This window comes from Neocloeon triangulifer, unplaced genomic scaffold (assembly GCF_031216515.1).
Source record: "Neocloeon triangulifer isolate White Clay Creek 2 clone unplaced genomic scaffold, ASM3121651v1 ptg000014l, whole genome shotgun sequence".
Classification (NCBI taxonomy): Eukaryota; Metazoa; Arthropoda; class Insecta; order Ephemeroptera; family Baetidae; genus Neocloeon; species Neocloeon triangulifer.
In genome coordinates, this window is record NW_026775556.1 from 7,433,207 (window position 1) to 7,451,050 (window position 17,844).

At 40.2% G+C, this 17,844-nt stretch overlaps 4 protein-coding genes across 8 annotated transcripts in view; 1 reads left to right on the forward strand and 3 right to left on the reverse strand.

Annotated features, from left to right (window-relative positions):
* Positions 1–62: 62 nt before the first annotated feature.
* LOC132201923 (zinc finger matrin-type protein 2) lies at positions 63–2,019 on the reverse strand. Its single transcript, XM_059628483.1, has 5 exons — positions 1,118–2,019; positions 611–831; positions 476–549; positions 266–411; positions 63–217 (listed from the first exon to the last, which is right to left on the reverse strand). The coding sequence occupies exons 1-5, from the start codon at positions 1,160–1,162 to the stop codon at positions 86–88; spliced, it is 618 nt and encodes a 205-aa protein (XP_059484466.1). The 5' UTR covers positions 1,163–2,019; the 3' UTR covers positions 63–85.
* LOC132201919 (FHIP family protein GI14169) lies at positions 1,547–5,762 on the forward strand. Of its 2 annotated transcripts, XM_059628477.1 has the most exons (12): positions 1,547–1,695; positions 1,822–1,986; positions 2,172–2,611; positions 2,665–2,815; positions 2,873–3,118; positions 3,321–3,368; positions 3,768–3,935; positions 4,073–4,718; positions 4,780–4,958; positions 5,011–5,227; positions 5,285–5,390; positions 5,446–5,762. In XM_059628477.1, exons 2-12 carry the CDS (start codon positions 1,837–1,839, stop codon positions 5,588–5,590), a joined length of 2,496 nt encoding a protein of 831 aa, XP_059484460.1. In that variant the 5' UTR covers positions 1,547–1,695; positions 1,822–1,836; the 3' UTR covers positions 5,591–5,762. The 2 variants fall into 2 exon arrangements, with proteins under 2 accessions (XP_059484460.1, XP_059484461.1); XM_059628478.1 differs by lacking the exon at positions 3,321–3,368.
* Positions 5,763–5,777: 15 nt separating this feature from the next.
* On the reverse strand, positions 5,778–7,608 carry LOC132201921 (WD repeat-containing protein 55 homolog). The gene is made up of 7 exons (XM_059628481.1): positions 7,420–7,608; positions 7,075–7,366; positions 6,819–7,001; positions 6,682–6,755; positions 6,465–6,625; positions 6,189–6,403; positions 5,778–6,129 (listed from the first exon to the last, which is right to left on the reverse strand). The coding sequence occupies exons 1-7, from the start codon at positions 7,451–7,453 to the stop codon at positions 5,871–5,873; spliced, it is 1,218 nt and encodes a 405-aa protein (XP_059484464.1). The 5' UTR covers positions 7,454–7,608; the 3' UTR covers positions 5,778–5,870.
* Positions 7,609–8,910: 1,302 nt separating this feature from the next.
* Positions 8,911–17,844, reverse strand: part of LOC132200687 (nephrin) — a 157,392-nt gene continuing 148,458 nt past the window's right edge. Inside the window, exons 4-18 of one of the 4 annotated variants that reach the window (XM_059626350.1) lie at positions 15,639–15,788; positions 15,496–15,581; positions 14,950–15,052; positions 14,581–14,871; positions 14,027–14,329; positions 13,827–13,963; positions 13,614–13,767; positions 13,242–13,556; positions 12,446–13,185; positions 12,126–12,391; positions 11,911–12,062; positions 11,313–11,513; positions 10,642–10,787; positions 9,957–10,158; positions 8,911–9,750 (exon numbers count right to left, since the gene is read on the reverse strand). In XM_059626350.1, coding sequence (XP_059482333.1) covers positions 9,446–9,750; positions 9,957–10,158; positions 10,642–10,787; positions 11,313–11,513; positions 11,911–12,062; positions 12,126–12,391; positions 12,446–13,185; positions 13,242–13,556; positions 13,614–13,767; positions 13,827–13,963; positions 14,027–14,329; positions 14,581–14,871; positions 14,950–15,052; positions 15,496–15,581; positions 15,639–15,788 — 3,551 coding nt within the window. In that variant the 3' untranslated portion in view covers positions 8,911–9,445. Of the gene's footprint in view, positions 9,751–9,956; positions 10,159–10,641; positions 10,788–11,103; positions 11,287–11,312; positions 11,514–11,910; positions 12,063–12,125; positions 12,392–12,445; positions 13,186–13,241; positions 13,557–13,613; positions 13,768–13,826; positions 13,964–14,026; positions 14,330–14,580; positions 14,872–14,949; positions 15,053–15,495; positions 15,789–17,844 lie in introns of all 4 variants that reach the window. The other 3 variants (XM_059626348.1, XM_059626349.1, XM_059626347.1) reach the window with 3 other exon arrangements.

The following is a 17,844-nucleotide window of genomic DNA, read 5'->3' on the forward strand; positions in this document are numbered from 1 at the left end:
AGATTTTTTTTGCAATTTATTGTAAATTGAAATGCTTCTCAAGCACAGCGAAATTATGTGTGAATGTCTTAGATAGTTGCAGAATTTACTTTTTGGAAGAACCAAACCCAGAAAAGCCCATAATTGCAGCCATGTCCTCATCAACCTCCTGGTCGTCTTCATGCTTTCTCTTGCGCTCCTTTCTCTTCTCTTTTCTGTATTCCTTCAGTTTTTCCTCCTATATTCATAATTATGTGAGTTAAGAACAATTTTAATAGCACCTTACCTCTTCCCCAAGTTCTTTCAACTTTTGCTCAATATCATACTCCTTCTTCTTCTCTTCCTTCTTCTTCTTTAGCATTTCCAAACGACCCTTGACTTGATCAACAGTGGATCGTTCAACTTTCATTGACATTCCCAAATTGCGCTGATCTGAAAAATAAATGTATTATTATGTTTAAATTTGTTTAAACTTATAATCAGCTAATAGGCTTACGCTTTTTTCCATTAATGTGATCCAGGAAATTAATCGAATCCTTGACGACACAGTCACACACATTGCAGTAGTACCTGCAGAAATTAAAAAAAAATAATTTAAAGAATTTACAAAAATCTACCAAGTGAAACTTACCCTCCAGATTGAGACGCCGGGGTATTTTTTGTGATAACGACACTCTTCCCCAATTTAGAGTCCAAGTCGACTTTGTACTCTCTTCGTTTTAGCAGCGCCCTGTGCACTGGCTCATTTAGTTTGTCATTTTCTTCAGCAGAAATTTCCTCCCGAAGGCGTTCCAAGGCCAGTCTCTCATATTCCTCTCGGTCCCATTTTCGCCTGTGGTCATCAGGTCTCATCTAAAAAAATGGAAAAGGTTAATTTTGCTCTCCTCGAATTTTTAATTCCTCCTCAATTTACACAATATTATGCAAAATATTGTTGCTGCATTGGAGGTAAAAAATATGTTATGAGCTAATGTAATAAATTTCTTTTTGCAGCATTTTATTTAATCTTCTTTTTTTGGCCATGTATTTATGAATTATGAATGACATGAATAGAATAATACCTTCATGAGTATGAGTATATGGTATAGTATATTACGGTATATTATGCATATTTATCATGAATATTCTTTGTACATACCGAAGCAGATGATGATCCACTGCTTCCGGCACCGTGATGAGCCATTTTTGGAATTTTAATTAACAGAAATAAAGGGTTTTTCGGGTTTTTCCTTTCAGTTCAAGAGTCGATCGTCGATCGACTGTCGAGTGTCGACTGACCGAAATCGTACAAATCGTAAATAAACACAAAAACTGACGAATACCAACCCTACAAAACTTCAGCTGTAAAAACAACAAAATGTAAAAAGTTTTCGAATACAATGTTGCCTTATTAGAATCATAGAATCTTTAATATTGTTCGAATAATTGAAAATTATCAGCAAAATTCATCAAAGTCTCTAATTTTAGTAGATCGGAAACTATTTATAGAATTTAATGTAATTTAAGCACATAAATGATGCAAAGAGAATTAAATTTTTGTTAATTTTTATGTGGCAACAGCGCGCGCACCAGTACTAGCAGTAGCAGTGATTTGTAAACATGGCTGCCAAAGTGGGTGTGTAATTCAGATGTTGTGACAGATTTTTTCCGAATTATTACTTTAACTGCATTGTAAATACCACGGAAAAGCACATTAATTTGATTTTTGACGCTGAGGTGAGTAAAATATTGAAAAACATATTTTTCTATCTGCTCTAAATAAGTGACGAGGATAATTAAAATTAGTTGAGCAGCTCTAATTCGTTCATTTCATTTCGCTTATCTTTTTTTCCTTGTCTGCAGGTTTTTTTTCCCACGATGAATTGGCTGAGGAACAGTCCCATTAGGGTCTCCCTAAGAGGACGAGGCCCTAGTTCTTCGCCACCTAAGGAATGCGATCCAGCAGCATGTTTTGAAAGTTTTAAACATCATTGGCAACAGGCCCTCAGTATAATCAACAAAATTCAGGTGAAATAGATATTAACTTTAATATCTATATGATTTTGATACATACATAAATGATATTTTATTTCTTTTTTTTTTATAAAAAGGAGAGTTTTTTTAGTGGATTTTTTTAACTTTATATATGAAACTGTAGTACTTATAATCCAGTTGTGGAAACTATTTTAACCACTCTCAACGTTACCCTTCAGGGTGGAACCGAGGGCCCAACTCAGGACGATATCCTTGCCGTGGTCAACAACCTTGACCAAATGCAGGGACTGCTGGTGCTGGAGCAAAAAACTCCCAACAGCAGAAATATGCACGAGTGCCTCGATTTTCTGCTGAGCCAAAATATTCTTGATCAACTGCTGACCTCCAGCTCGCTAACCGGACTTTACAGCAACATTCTGAAGTTGGAGCAGTTAAAAATGTATGAAATGCTGCTAAGTAACGCACCACAACAGCAACTGCTCACACACGAGCCTTTTCTTCGACCTCTGCTTCGGCTTCTAACTTCGTGCATCAATGAGTGCTTTCCAGCCGACATTGAGAAACGGCTCATTTTACTGTTGAACCAGTTGTGTGTGTGCTTAACTCAACATCCAAATTACCTTGACCTTTTCTTCACTGAGAGCCAGGGACCAGGAAGGTTGTGTTTCATCTATTAAAAATGAGTTTTGTCTTACAACTTAGGTTTTTCAGATTTGTGATATTCTCTTTGCTGATTCCGTATGTCCACCGAGAAGGTGGCATCGGCCACCAGGCCAGGGATGCTATGCTGCTGTGTATGACTCTATCTAAGAACCATGACGTCCTCGGAGCGTATATAGCAGAAAAATCAAATGTTTGTCCAGTAAGTTAGACAATATTATATATTTATTAAATAATTTGAAATTATTTTATCTCAAAGGTTCTTGCAACTGGCTTGAGTGGATTGTACTCTCGTCTTCCACGAAAAATTCAAATTGAGACTGACGATTGGCACTGCTTCACACCTGATGACGTTATCGAAATGCCCGAGCTAACGTTGTTTCTGAGCTTGCTCGAGTTCTGCAATGCTGTTGTCCAAGTCGCGCATCCCTTGGTGCATGCACAAATGCTGGAGTTTGTGCATCATGGCTTTTTGGTACCAGTTGTGGGTCCGGCCCTGCTTCAGGTGAGCCACTGATGTGACATAATTTTCAGCGTAATTTAACTCACAAAAGCGTAATCATTCTTTTCTACTCAGGAAATCCACTTTGAAATCATGAGTGAGTTCCTATGCTAAATTAGTATCATGTTAGGGTATAATGCTGGACATAAACCTCCGCTAATTTATAATGATTGTAATTGCGTTTTCATTTGTTGTGCCTTTAAAGGACTCGGAAGCCTTCTCAATAGCCAGTTCAGATCCCACCGTCCAGAGGGTTAGTCTGCATGGATGGTTTCAGGCGTTTCAGCATGGTTTTTTTTTATGACTTTCTGGTTGAGAGATTCACTTAATCCCAACATTTTGTACAGTACTTATCCAAGTGCATGGTTCATTTTTTGTACCTTTAAACCTCCATGCTGAATTATTACAGGGCTTGAGGATTTTCCAAAACTTGAATATCTGTCAAATAGGATAGAAATACTGGAAAAAAATGGAAATAAACCATCTTTTATTATTTTAACAAGATCCTAGTGATCCTGCATGTGGATTTTGGAAAAAAATCTTGTGTGGGTTGTCCCTGTCACTCCTTTGTAAATTTTTCTGGAAGACATTTTTATTCTCATTATGTAATAATTAAGACGATTCGCTGACTTATTTGTTAATTCAATTTCAGAATATGACTGAAGAGCTGCTCGTGTCTACTGCGTACCTTGAACTTTTTCTGAGGAGCATCACAGAGCCTGGACTTCTTAAAATCTTCCTCCGCTTTTTAATTGTTGACCACTATGATGGAGAGCGAGTCATAGATAAGCTGATCTCCAGACTGGGCACCAAAGACCAAGTAAGGGAAATAATTTCCGATAATTTCAGTTTTTTTTTATACTTTTGCAGAATAAATTTCAAATTTTTTTGATCAAAGTTAAATACTTTAGTGTGTTTAACAATTGTTTGAAAAATTGGTTTTTTGAAATATTCCAGTTGTGTTTGGCCACAATAGCCCTTTTCAACACCTTGGTCAGCCTCAACTGCGAAGATGTGATGTTGGAGCTTATCTTCAAGTACCTGATTTCCTGCTCCCATGTGATGCTGTCTCAGCGCAAGAGGATCAAGGATATTGATGTGTACTGTAAGAGTGCCGAAAAGTTTCTCTCCCTGTCTCCGTCCTGCATCACAAATCCCGGAGAGAAGCGCCGGAAAAGCAGTGGCTCCTCCTCTCACAGCGAGTCAAAATCTTTACCCACATCTTCCACCTCTTCAAGCAGGACCTCTGACAGCCTGCATGGTAACTTCAGCGCCTACCTAATATCAGCTCGGAAAAACATCACATCGTGCTCCGAAGCATGCAAATCGTGGACGCACCTTTACGATGGAGAAAGTCCCTTACCATGTAAGGCCGTGGCAATTGACAGTAACAGAAACTTCACCAAGCCAAAAGATGAGAGTCTTCCATCCATTAGTAGTGGCTACGAGAGCTTCCCACTGCCACGGTCAAGAGACTCGTCGCCTGAGCCGAAAGAAAGCTTGTCTAATGAGAATAATCTAGTCAGTAGAGACAGCGGCTTTTCTGGTACAGTGGCCAAGCCACTCTCATTTACCAATTCCTTCCACACTACACCTGATATTGGTATTAATCATATAAAAAATATCAAATATTTAATATGTATATTAAAAATGAATATTTATAGGTCCTTTTCTGGATTTGCTTTTGAGGCAACTTGAGAACATGATGACCAATAGCTTGTACCTGAATCTACAGTTGACTGGGCTTATTTCGAGGCTGGCTGCTTATTCTCAGCCACTCCTGTTGTCACTTCTTCTCAACCACTCTCTCGTCTTCCAACCTAGCGTCCGTTCCCTTTTCCAAGTATTAGTTTATTGATCCATGCTGAGCAGAAGTTTTAATTTTAATTCTGTAGGTTCTGGGATCATTGAAGCAACGCCTAGATTCTTATTTGAGCAGGCATGACAATGTTGACAGGGTTTTACGAGATGCCAAAAGTTTCCTTGTTCATCGCGAGGAAAGTATAGTCAATATCAAGAAGGTTCCTCAGGATAGTGTTACAAATTATGCGCCAAGCACAGTCAATGGAGGGAGCAGAAAAGGGGGCTCAATCGCCGACTCCTCATATAAAGGTAATAAAAGAAGTTAGACCTGTTTATTGGGTTAATTTAAAGACAATTTTCCATCAGGAGAGGGAAGGAGGCTGAGTTTTTCCTCTGCGTTCTCTGTTCTCAAAGGTGCATTCTCTCCTGTTCGTGAACAACCTGCTATTGAATACAGTGCTAATGGATTTAGGTTTGTAAATTGAAATTAAATGAATTATTTTATGTTAAATATGGTTGATTTCTAGGTTTACCAAAAAAGTAGAGAAAGAAAATACGGAGCTGAGAAACGTTGTGATGTGTGCGTTAGTTTTTGACGAGTGGTTGAAAGAATTGGCAGCTTTGGCATTGGAGCATGTTGCCTGCTATGAGGTTCCAATGCCAAAAAAGTAACCGAATTTACTTTTCAGTCAAACATATTTGCTTCCGAAGTATTAACATGTGCCATCGAGTAATTTTTAATTGACTATTTATCTGTTAATTTTATCAAAGTATTTTAATACTTACAACTAGTTAAAGCAATAGGACTGTTAACAATTTGTCAATAAAAGTTTCTGCATCTAAATTAGTATCATTTTAATTTTTGGATCCTTCATGATTTTTTATTCAAAAATTTAGAAATAATAAACCAGTTTAATTCTGGAGAGTAATATTTGATCATGTTATAGAAGTTTCAAACCATATCCTTAAAGAAATCTCCTGCATTGTGTACATTTGAGGAAGGCAAATTATGATTCAATACTTTTTTGTCATTCTTTTCTCTTTCGGAGATTTTCAATCCTTCAAAGTACTTGATGTTCCAAAATTTAATTGTGTTATCAAATCCACTTGATGCAAGTAATTCACCATCACAAGAAACGTCCATGCTCTCCACAGATGATGAATGTGTGCCGACAACGCCCAACAGCTTGTGTGGAAATAGATGAGTTGCCCTAATGAAATCAATTTTACCATCATGTTTTTTGACAATAAGCTGCAATTATATACAAACCTCAGAACGCCATCCTCCATGCCAGTCACAACAATGTTCTGAGTGACACCTTTCATAGTATTGATAGATTGTTTGGGTCCTGGGAATTCGTCCGAATGGTAACCGAAAGAGCCCCAGTCGAAGAAATAAAATATGCCTTTCCCACTTCCAACAACCAATTTCCTGTCTTGCTTCACAAGGGCCAAACTCGTAAGCTCGGAATCATACACTTCTGACTAAATTTGGATTAAAAGATCAATAACCAAGAATCTATTGAAGCATCAAAAGACAACTAACCTGCACATGCAGTTTTCGACTGTTAAGATCAATGGAAGTAATAGTTCCTTCTCCTGCAGAACAAACAAGGAATCGCTTGGCCTCTGTGGTGATCATATCATTCACAGTATCCTCCATTTCTTTCAGTGAGAAGATTGCATCCTTTTGCCTTAAATCCCAAACTAAGAAAAATATTTGAGAAAAATATATTTTTACTCTTTTATTGTAAAAAAATTACTTTTCACTGTTCCATTCTCATCTCCTGTGGCAAATCGATTCTCATCAATTATTTTTAGGATGTAAAGTGGATCACTAAATTTAAAGGAATGTATGAATATTTTAAAAGTTTCATTTTGTTTAAAACATTGAAAGTACCTGTGAGCTTCTTCATTGAACCGTTTCATTTTTCCAGTTGCACAGTCGCTGACAACGATGGACTTGTCTTTGGAGATGGAGAACAGGGAGTCTCCGTCCTCACTAAACTCAATACACCGGCAGGCCTGAGTGTGGACTTCGATTGTCTCCTGCAGATCGCAGCTTTCATTGCTATACGAGTATCTAAAAAAGAAAAAGAGCAGCGAAATAATTATAGGCCCGCCTATAATAGCTTAAATTTATATGTACTACATACAGTAGAATGTCTCCCTCCAGAGTGGCAGCGGCAATTACATCTCGTCCTGGGTGAAAGCTGAGGTCGGCGACTGGATCATCGCATGTGATGTCCGGCGGTTTGTCTCTCTTGACCTCTCGGGCCTTTCTAAAGGCCTTGATTATGTCGTCGTCTTCATCGCCATCATCTTCTTCCACTCCTTTGTTACCTTCAGAATCGTCGTCGCTGTCTGAGTCAATCGACCCATCATCACTGTCCTGCTCGATTTCGTCGTTGGAAGAGTCGTCCGAAGAGTCTTCTTCTTCTTTGAACTCTGAAAGTGTGCGTTGTAAAAAATAACAGAATCAAAATATTTTCAATAAAAACCTTCATTGGCTGACTTTCCTGTGCATCCCTTCATTTGGAGAAACTTAAATTATTCCTGGCAGGGGAGTAAATTCTGCAAAAATTTTGATGGAAGAAAGTATTAAACGTGTAACTTGTTAGAACATTTGCGCTGCAGCAAAAAGAAAACGAAACGAAAAGCGTGGATTTGTTTACAATTCCAATCACTGCAGCCTTGCACTGCAGACTGCACCACCGCTCCCCCTCAATTGAGCAAAGTGAATAACGCGTTTAAATATTTCTGGCGCGAATCTCACGTGTCTAGTCTTGATCTTCGTCTTTTACTTTGCAGCACCGAAATTTTTTCTTTAGAGAAATGTAAAAAATGTCTGATAGAAATATGAATAAAATGACATTTTTTTGCTTTTGATGCGTCAGCACAATGAGCTCTTTTTTGATGCAAAAATAAAAAAAAATTAAAAAAAAATTGAAGGACATGATTAAATTTTTTCACCATTTTTCACTAAAATTAATTTTTGGATTTTATCTTCTCTGTATAAATAAATAATGTCACTGCAGTTGCTCTAGTAACAAATTTGTTAATTAATGTTATTATTGAGGTTGAAAAAATAACACGCAATAATTTTTAACAATCATTATACCCTGTACATATTTTATTCAAAAAACGTCGCCCAATCACAGGGGCATTTTAAGTTGATCGTATTTTTTTCATCATTTTACCATACAAGTGTGTGTTTTTGTGAGTTTCCATCTTTTATTTGTCTTTGGTCACGCTACTTAAAACAGAAAGACAAGTGTTCATCTTTTATCATCTGCATATTAAAAAGACAATGAGATTTCTCACGCATTAATCGCTGCAGCATTTTGTGTCGATCGGTTCAGTGTCATTTCAATTTATCGTCCGCAAAAGCGCTCCGCTCATTTTGAATTTTTCCTCACTTTGAATATTATATTTTCATCTTGAGCAACTAGCTGATGCTTCAATCGATTTTCAGGACGGTCGTTCAAGAATTCGCTGGCAGCTTTTTCGCAGTGTGTGCAACCACACGCGTCAGTTTATCACTCGCACTCGCACAAATAAATAAAACAGAAAATCGAGATTTGTTCTTTATTTTCAATACACATCAACGACGTAGTGGAGAACTAAAAATTCAATGTACAAAAATCACTGACTCTTGTCGCATATGATGTCCCATATTCCGAGCCGGTAGCTTTTTCAAAATGTATTATTACACTAGTGAACAATAGTGAAAATGTTCAGTTCATTTTCGCAGATCTTTACACCTATCATCATCTTGCTTTGAGTTTTGTGTAACAATAGAAGCACTTGATTCTCGCAAAAGTCCTTTTGCGCGTTTTAGTGTGTTTGTCATAACCGTTTGTGGTATATATTCGTTCTTCGTCTTCTTGAGATCCATTTGAGCACTTTTATAATCGTTTTTTTTTTTTTTTTTTTTTTTTTTAAATCGCGGTTGTCAAGGTGTGGGAACAAATTAGATTAAATGTCTATGCTTAAAAAAAAAAAAAATAAAAAATCAAACAAAATTCAAAAGCCGTCATTACAAAAATAATAATGTTTTCTGAAGTGGAAGTTCAAAAAATTTTGTTTCCAAGAAATGCGTTCGGAATTATGCCAGTGTTGAGCCTTTTGATGGCTTCCCTGTTGATGCATTTAAATTGGTCAAAGAATCAATTTACAAAATATTGTTCCATAAATTACACTAACACGTCATAACTTAGCTTACACAAATTATAAAAGAAACAAAGTACACTCAAGCCAAACTTTGATTCTCGTGACTAAAACAAAAACTCTTCGATTAGCTGAGGAAACTAGAGAAACGGAGAGAGCAGACCCTCGTGAGATTCACCATTAATAGAGTTCATCCCATAACTTTTTAACTGGAGTAGAGCATTGTATGTGTTTGCAATTAAACATAAATTCTATTTGGTTTTTTCGGCACCGCAAGAGAGTTTCACACTTTGAATTTCAAAGTGTCCAAATCCCTGCGAAGTTCTCAGAGTTCAATTCCAGCACTTAAGCCGGAAACTAGACGAGGTGGCCTTCAGTCTCAAGGCTGCGCCCCTCGGCCGCCTGGTGAGGGGTGAAGGTAGTCAGGTGCGACGTCGGCGTCGAGGGCACTTTGGGCGGCACTCGAGGCACCACAGGGCCGTTGGCCGCGTGCACCAACATGGTGACGTCAGGCGGCGGCACCACGTGACGGTGGGCCATGCCGTTGCTCAAGGGAGGTCGGCTGAAGGGGCCTGGTGGCGGGGGGTAGTAGCGCTCCTGGGGGTAGTAGGCAGAGGGGTCCATCTCCGGGGGAGGTGCAGGGTGATAGCCCTTGTGCTCCCCTGAAAGATTTAAAAGTTTGTTGGTTAGAACAAAATGCTTTAAGGAAAAGGAAATTTTACATATTATCTTTTATTTTGAAGAGCATAAACATGATATGAGTTAATTTCTTGTTTATTTTATACTTTTAAATTTATATTCATGATAAAACAACAATTATTAGTCTGCAAAAATCTGTATTTTAAATAAGAAACACAAATACACTTACCAATGGAGTGGTTGTAAGCGTTTCTGCGAAGTGAGTCGACGTAGACAGCCTCCTGGTCGAGCTCTTGGTTGGGCGCGACGGGTTTGTGCTGCCTGGTTAGGGTGCTCTGCCGGCTTCCGGGGTGCATGTAGCCCGCATACTGCGCCGGCGGCTCCACCTGGTCAATCAGGTAAGTGCTGGCTGCACGCTTCGAGCCTTGTTCCTGACACACACAACACCAACGCTATTTCATGCGGGGTTTGTGACTTGGGGTCTACTTGTGAATGGGGGCAGGACACATCAACATGCAGTTTACAAAAAAAAAAAAATAATAATAATTAAAGAAACAAAATTTAATGCTCTGCTCGGATTATTAATTGATAAAAGGGACTTCTTAAAGGAGGGAGGGCAACTTGAGATTACTCAAGCACATGCTTAAAGTTAAATAAAAGCCAACTAATTTATAAAAAATAATTACAAAAATTGGAAAGTAATTTATCAATTGAATTGAAAAATAAAAAATAATAAAATACAGCTTTTTTGTCAAAACAGTTTTGTAATTGAGCAGGCTTAACTAAATCTGATTTTTTGCTAAAACTGCATAATAGCCATAATATATTTATTCAAAGAAAATGTTGAATTAAACATCTAACGAGGGATTAAAAGTGACTAGGAAAAATACATAAAATTGGAGTCAAGAACTTACGATGAATTCTTCAACAGCCTCTCCAGAGTAAGTCTCACTTTTCTCAGAAATAGAGCTCAGAGTCTCTCCAGTCACAGTCTCGTTGAAACTGCTTGGGGCATACATCTCTATGTTGCCACTCTTGTTGCTCCCTTGCTCGCTTGCACCTGCAAACGATTGTGTAAGTTAGAAACTTTGAAAAGATAATATATGCACATTGATTTGAACAGCATTGTTAACACATTCCTTAAAGATCAGGTGATTTAATTTTTTAAATATCATAAAAGTACAAAGAAACAGGAAATCGATTTTTAAATTATTGCATGTAAATTTGCATCTAGGGAAAAAAATTATGAAAGATCTCTTAATACAAATATTTTTTTTCTTCAAATAATGAGAAATTAACTTTGAATGTTTAAAAGATAATTTTCTGTCTTCATCCTCCACCGTTGGCCCAAGGGAAAAATTTAGTTCATTGTCAACCTGATGGTTTGCGCTGTTTCTTGCTCTGGCGGTGCCTGAGCACGCAGATCACCACCAGAATGTTGACAAAAACAAGCACGGCCGCCGTGGAGGCGACGGCTGTGATGACGAGACGAGGCAGCGCGCCCTGCTCGCGCAGCACTTCTTGCAGACGGCGCTCGTGCTCGGCGCTCGGACTTTCCCCTGGGAACAAGAACAGAGAAACTCACCTGTGAGCAATCGGTTGTTCTTTCTCCTGCGCCGCGACACGCAGTAGCAAAGACCCACCACCAAGGGTAGCACCAGCAGCACGGCGCACAGAGCCACCCCTGCGACCAGGGCTGGCGGAGGCGCCGAGGGAGAGGAGGGGGAGGGGGCGCCGTGCCCTGGCGCCGACGAGGGAGGCGGCGCCGGAGTGGCAGGCGCCACGTCTACGCAGACAGGACAGACAGAGAGGCAAGCGTCAATGTACAGGAGCCGTCACCAATGGGAGGTTGGGGTGGCCAACCACAAAAATCTACTTTTCATCTACTCATGCATTAAAAAAAATCGTGTTTTTTGTGCAAGGGAGTTGGAGGGATCTTGAGCTCAAATGAAGGGATGACTTTTTATGTTTTAATTTACGTGATAATTGTGATTTTCTTACTAAGTACTGTACATGTTTAAAAAAATTCAAAATATTGGAATCAATTAGAGGCAAAAAGAAACGAGAAAAGAAAAAAAGCAAAGCAAAAAAAGCATAAAGCCAATTTAAGCCCCCTTTACCAAAAATGAACTTTCTATAGCAGAGAATCCACTTTCCCACAAACCATAATTAATTTAACTCACTCAGTGTCATGCCTCTGACTGGATTCTGCAGGTATGGACTTTCACCCAGCCTGTTTTTGGCTTTCACTGTAATCTCATACTCAGTTCCAAGGTGCAATCCTCGAATTATGTATCTGGTGCTATTAGACGGAGTCACGTCAACCGTGTGAGACCTATTTGAAATTAAAAAAAGCAACTTCAGTAAGGCTAGAATTTATTATAAAATTCTGACTTACGCTTCAGTTCCAACCCTTCTAAAGTTGAGCCTGAAAGCTTGTGGAAGACCTCCATTGAATCCAGGCACCCAGCTGACTGTGATCGAGTCATGCGTGATGTTCATGATCGAAATGGAAATAGGAGGGTCAGGCCTAGATGTGATCTCAAGCTTGATGTTGTGGACAGCAGGTCCCATGGAGTTCTTGGCCACACAATCATAGGTGCCAAAGTCATTCTGCTTAACCGCTTTGATAACCAGAATGCTTTCATATGTCAGCTCATCCAACTAAAATTTAAGAAAAATTAAAACTTTTCATTTTGCATATATTTTTCCAATTACCTTGTTAACAGCTGTAATGTACCTATCCGAGGTGTTTCCATTTATGTTTGAGTTTCCCTTTCTCCACTCAAAGTTCACTTGAGGCGCACCTTTTGCCCTGCAGACAAGTCTGGCTTCGTTTCCAGAATTTGCGGCTGCTTTTGAGATTTCCGGACTGATATCAAACTCAGGCTTGTGCTTGATAAGCATGGTAGCATTGGCCTTGGCAACGGCACCGATGCCATTGTTCACAATGCACTCATATTGTCCCATGTCCTCCTTGGTAGGTGCGTGGATCCTGAGGAAGGATGTGCCATTGGCGTAGGTGACGGTGGCCCTTTCTTTCACATTAAAACCAGCTCGTTTCCAGGTGAAGTGTTCCATAGCCAGAGGTTCACCATCTGCACTGCAAGTAAGGGTTGCATCTTCCTTGTCAGCAACAATCACAACTCGAGGCACAGAAGTGATTTTAGGCGAGAATTTGACAATGAACTGGACCTTGACCGAAGAAGTGCCCTCGGAGTTAGAAGCGTCCAGGGCATAAATTCCAGCATCCTCTCGCTTGACTGTGGAGAAGTTGAGGGTAGATTGACTCACAGTGACCAAAGGTGATGCTCTGTACGGCAGGTTGTCCTTGAACCAGGTCAACTTCAAGTCAGGAGGGTTTCCTCTAGGACTTATGGCCAACTGGCCCTGCTCGCCTTCGATGGCCGTCACTTGGCGAATGCCTGAAGTTGGTTCTCCATCAAAGACTGGTTTGTCTGAAGATAAGAGATTAAATTTTTGTCTAACATCAAAATTATTTTTGTCAACTTACAGACAATGTTGAGTTTCATCATTTGGTTGACATCGATGCGCATCTGCGTGTTAGTGGCTTGGCAAGTGTAGGTGAGGCCATCAGAGTCAGGGGCAACGTTGATCGAGAGAGTGCTGGTAGAGGTTTTGCCTCCATACAGTCCAGGGCCAGTTGCATTTGTGATGTCACCAGGGGCAGTGCTAATGGGAATTCCTGCCCTCCACCAAGTGATAACAGCCGGGGGGTTACTGGCACTACTCTCGCAGGTCAGGGTAGCTTTTTGTCCAGGCTTCAGTTTAGGAGGGTCTTGGCGGATCACAACGTGCTCAGGAGGATCTGCATTAAAATTATGAAATATTGGATAAAAATTTTAATGCACAAATTTTTACTTACAATAAACATGCATGGTCACCGTGTCAACCAAGGGCACTTCAGTGGCTGCGTTGGAGGCCTCGCATTTGTAACGCGCCTCATTGTCTGTCTGGTTGATTGCCACTGTGATTTCAGAAATCATGGTCTTGTTCACCTCTTTAGCCGTTGAAGGAATCTAAAAATTTCAACCCGTTAGAATTAATCACGTCAGATAATTGATTTCTTTTTGCAAACCTTTTTATCATTCTTGTACCATGTCAAAGTGGCCAAAGGGTGACCGCCTTCAGATCTGCAAGAGAGTTTCTTTGTGGAGCCAGCGGTCACATAGGAGTCAGGGTGGTAGCCAACAATCAATGGTTCTCCAGGGGGATCTGTAATAAAAGAAATTAAATGTTATAAAAAATATAATTTACAAAAAAAAAAAATATTCATACACAAAATATTGATGCTGTGGGTTCTGAGAATGGTCTCCGAGAGGTGCTGATTGTTTCCATGGCAAACGACGGCCAATGACCGCTGCCCACCCGTCGGAATAGTGACACTAAGGTTGCTAGAAGTGATAGATCCGCCGTCTGGTGAGTCAAGCTTAATGCTGGGCACGTTGAGGCGTTTCTTTCCATTCACAGCCCACATAATCTCAGCTGGTGGGTTTGAATTAGCCGTGATGCAAGTGAGGTGCAGAGTGTCTCCCACTTTGCCCTCGGTTGGGCCGGAGATAGTCACCTGCGCTGGTGCGACTGCAATTTGAAACCACGTGCATTAGCAGGGCGGTAATTGGTATTACGGCGAAGCGGGTATTATTTTTTTTAGAGGGGCCGTTGCGTAAAACCACTTGGCGAAATTGAGGAAGGAAGAGAAGATGCAACTCATCTTCCTCTTAGCTAATTGACAAAATTGATTATCGACCGAAAAGAAGACGCACCCGCTTCTTGCGAACCACCAGAGGGAAATGAAACTTTCTTTGCGATATTCAGATAAAGAAACTTACAGAATACGGTGAGTTTGACCTCGGCCTTGAGAGGTTTAACGCTGCGGACGTTGCTTGCCTCGCATCGGAATCGTGCGCCGTTGTCCGAGGCCTTAGCTGTAAACTTGTAGAAATTTTCCGAGTAGCGTCCCTTTGAGTGATACATCATGTTGACCTGGAGGTCGTTGCGGTACCACACAAGTTGGGCAGGAGGGTTTCCGCCTCTAGACCGGCAAGAAAGCTCCACCTGCTGGCCTCTGCGGATGGTCTCTCCTTCGGTGTAGCCCTCAATATGAGGCTCACCGGGCGGGTCTGCAAATGGTAAGATCACAAGATATAATGTAGAACGTGAAACGCGATAGGGGGTTGAAGGCTAATTTTTCCACTTACACAACACTGACAGCTGCACGGCGGTGCGCAGCGGGTACTCCTTGGCAAGCGCCTCGTGTCGCGCCTCGCACGTGTAGTCGGTGTAATCGTCTTCCTTTGACGGCTGCAACGGACAACATGTTACTCTTCCAATTTTCTGCTAGGGTTGCTCAATTTATAAAAGTTGGGAGTGATTCGAACATAGAGCAAGACCATTTTTTAGACAGATCAACAAGGCAATTTTTAGTTTTTTTTTCATTCAAGCTATTGAATCTAATTTTGAAAATTAAAATTGTTTACCACGGTGATTTTTAAAATAAATATTCACAACATTCCCTTTAATTTTTTCCGGGGATGCCTCTATTTAAGAAATAGCCCTTATTGAGAGTTCTCTACAGTAGGCAAATTCAAAGAGCCCTTTAAGTTGTTAAAAAATAATGGGATATTCCAAAATTAATCAAGCCATGCGGGCTGCTGGTGCAAGCAGCTTGTGAACATCCCCCCAACAACTATTTTTCTTGACAAATGCAATAAAAGATTCTTTAAATTTATTTGTTTTGAACTTACGCTCAGGGTGATGCGGCTCTTGACGTTGTATCTCTTGGCGTGGCTGGCGTCTGGTACTTCGTTGGCGATCTGATTTTGCTCTACACCTGCGACAGAATCGACCCTATTAGTAAGGGCGACGTTGTTTTGATATTCAAGCAAACCTTGCAGTTCCACTTTGTTGCGATACCACACGATGGTCGGCGGTGGTTTCGCGTTGTACGCCACGCACTCAAGTGTCAGCGACTGGTTCTCGTTCACTTCGATCTTGGAGTTACGCGGGTGGCCTACAATTTCCACCTCGGTTGGTGGAGCTGAAACAAAATTAAAACCCGTAAATTAATTAGGAAAGTTTTGAGCGGTATTTGAGGGATAAAAATCAACTTGTATCGGAGTTATAAGCAAATTAATTAGAGGCACAACAAGTTAATAAAAAGCTTGTGTTCGCCGCAGCCCATATTTCGCCGATATAAAACAGATCGAGGGGGAACGAGAGGCGAGCATTGTTTTTCAGCGAGAAACGGTGGAGCAGTGGCAGCTGGTGGGAAAGTCAATTAAAAGGAAATCACGTCTGGCCGGCAGCAAAAGCAGTTCCCAATAAAGCGGCGGCGTGGCAGTTAAGGGCTATGAATTAACTGCTGCGCGCCCGCTACTCGCTTGCTCGCCCGCCAGCCCAGCCTCTATTGGAAATAATCCACGTCCCGCCATTAAGGAAAGGCTCGATAACGCAGCAGCAGCAGCAACAACAACAAGAAACAGCAACAATAAAGGCCCGAATTTATAAGCGCAATAAAAAATTACTGCCACCCCACACGGAGGAATAAAAAGATAAAAAAAGTTCGCGGCGAGGAAGAAATTCAAGCTGCTTCTGGAGAAGCTAACGCGAAAATGATTGCTGGTTTTTCACATTTGTTCACAATATGAGAAAAAAATTAATAATAATTACAGGAGATATACGATCTTAAAAAGATAAAAGTAGATTTAGATTTCGGCAAAATGCATTTATCAGAAAATAAATTCAAATACTGCTGTGCCGGTTGCATAATTTAAAAGTTTGCAGGCGAATAAAACTTCACTCCTGATTCAAGTTGGCTTTGTGTTTTTGTTTTCGTCCATCTGGTAGTTTTAGCCACTCGAGCTTGCGAGACTAAATTCAGTCTCGAGAGTGGGTTTTCGTTTATCTAGTACGCGGAATAGAAAATTAGATGATATAAATAAAATGCGTGCGTAATATTCATGGTCGCATCTGCCCGCGATACGCAATCTGCACGGAATAAACTGGGCGGGGGCCGCTTAGCTGGCTGCACGTTCACTTCCACTGATAACATTGATTCGGGCGGCGCATCACGTTTTACGATTCTCGCAGAAATTCCACCGCCGAGAGAGACACTTTACATGCTTAACTTGCAGCGATGAATTATTATATCAGCCATCGTTGCCATAGATGTGCGCGTCATCAAAGTTTCATTTCATTAGCCAAAGCGTGACTGTACATTTGCATGTATTTACGCGCGGAATTGCGAATGGAATTGCGAATATTTTACACGGCACTACTTTTTGTTGAATTTTGTGATTATGACTTGCTAACGCGACTTGATTAATTAGTGAAAGCCGCCGGCAACTTGTCGAGCGAGCGCATTTATAATTGCAGCTAATGCAATCCGGCTGCGTAATTTATCAGAACAAAGCCCACGTCCGCTATATAGAATTCCGCTCCAATTCGACGAAAGTTTTCCTTCTCTATGCAAAGAAGTTTGCTAAGTAAACTGCGGGAATTAAGTTCTTGAAACAATAATAATTTCGTAGTCCGCTGTTATTGTAACTAAATACAAACACAACAGACATGGATTTTTTCCAATTTGAAAAATTTAGAAACTGCGGATTGACCATTCGAAGTGTAGAAAATGGGGAAAAGGCTATACAATTTTTGTTTTGGTCTGTCCAAGAATTCAAATATACAACAACTAAAAATAATAATTAGACTGAGAAGATTGCATAAATATTATTTAAAATATGTACATATTTTTTGGTGTATTTATTTATTAAATCATTTTAAGTGATTTCAAGCAGTAAAACTAATTGACGTTTCAATTAGCAACACATTCCATTTCATCGCTTGTTTGGAATCTTTTGAATTTATCTGATTGCAACTAAGAATTCAATTCTAATTTGAAATTTTCTGTTGCGTTCCGCTTTTCTCTCTGACAGCGGGATTTACAGAAATTCAATATTTTGGTATAACGAAGCACTCAATTAAACTCGTGACAGATGAAATTTGAGCCAGTGAAGATGAGGTGGCTGGCGCAGGTAAAAATTAATGAACACGCCTCCATTCAGGCAGCCCCAGGGCGGAATTTGCAATTCAGATGC

Excerpts from the sequence above, each read along its gene's own strand:
- LOC132201923 (XM_059628483.1), bottom strand. The coding sequence starts at position 1,162 with ATGGCTCATCACGGTGCCGGAAGCAGTGGATCATCATCTGCTTCG. Across the intron at positions 412-475 it reads TCACATTAATGGAAAAAAGC|ATCAGCGCAATTTGGGAATG; the intron begins GTAAGCCTATTA and ends TTTATTTTTCAG. Across the intron at positions 218-265 it reads TGAAAGAACTTGGGGAAGAG|GAGGAAAAACTGAAGGAATA; the intron begins GTAAGGTGCTAT and ends TTATGAATATAG.
- LOC132201919 (XM_059628477.1), top strand. The coding sequence starts at position 1,837 with ATGAATTGGCTGAGGAACAGTCCCATTAGGGTCTCCCTAAGAGGACGA. Across the intron at positions 3,936-4,072 it reads GACTGGGCACCAAAGACCAA|TTGTGTTTGGCCACAATAGC; the intron begins GTAAGGGAAATA and ends GAAATATTCCAG. Across the intron at positions 4,719-4,779 it reads CCACACTACACCTGATATTG|GTCCTTTTCTGGATTTGCTT; the intron begins GTATTAATCATA and ends GAATATTTATAG.
- LOC132201921 (XM_059628481.1), bottom strand. The coding sequence starts at position 7,453 with ATGAAGGGATGCACAGGAAAGTCAGCCAATGAAG. Across the intron at positions 6,756-6,818 it reads TTCAATGAAGAAGCTCACAG|TGATCCACTTTACATCCTAA; the intron begins GTACTTTCAATG and ends CTTTAAATTTAG. Across the intron at positions 6,130-6,188 it reads ATGGAGGATGGCGTTCTGAG|GGCAACTCATCTATTTCCAC; the intron begins GTTTGTATATAA and ends TGATTTCATTAG.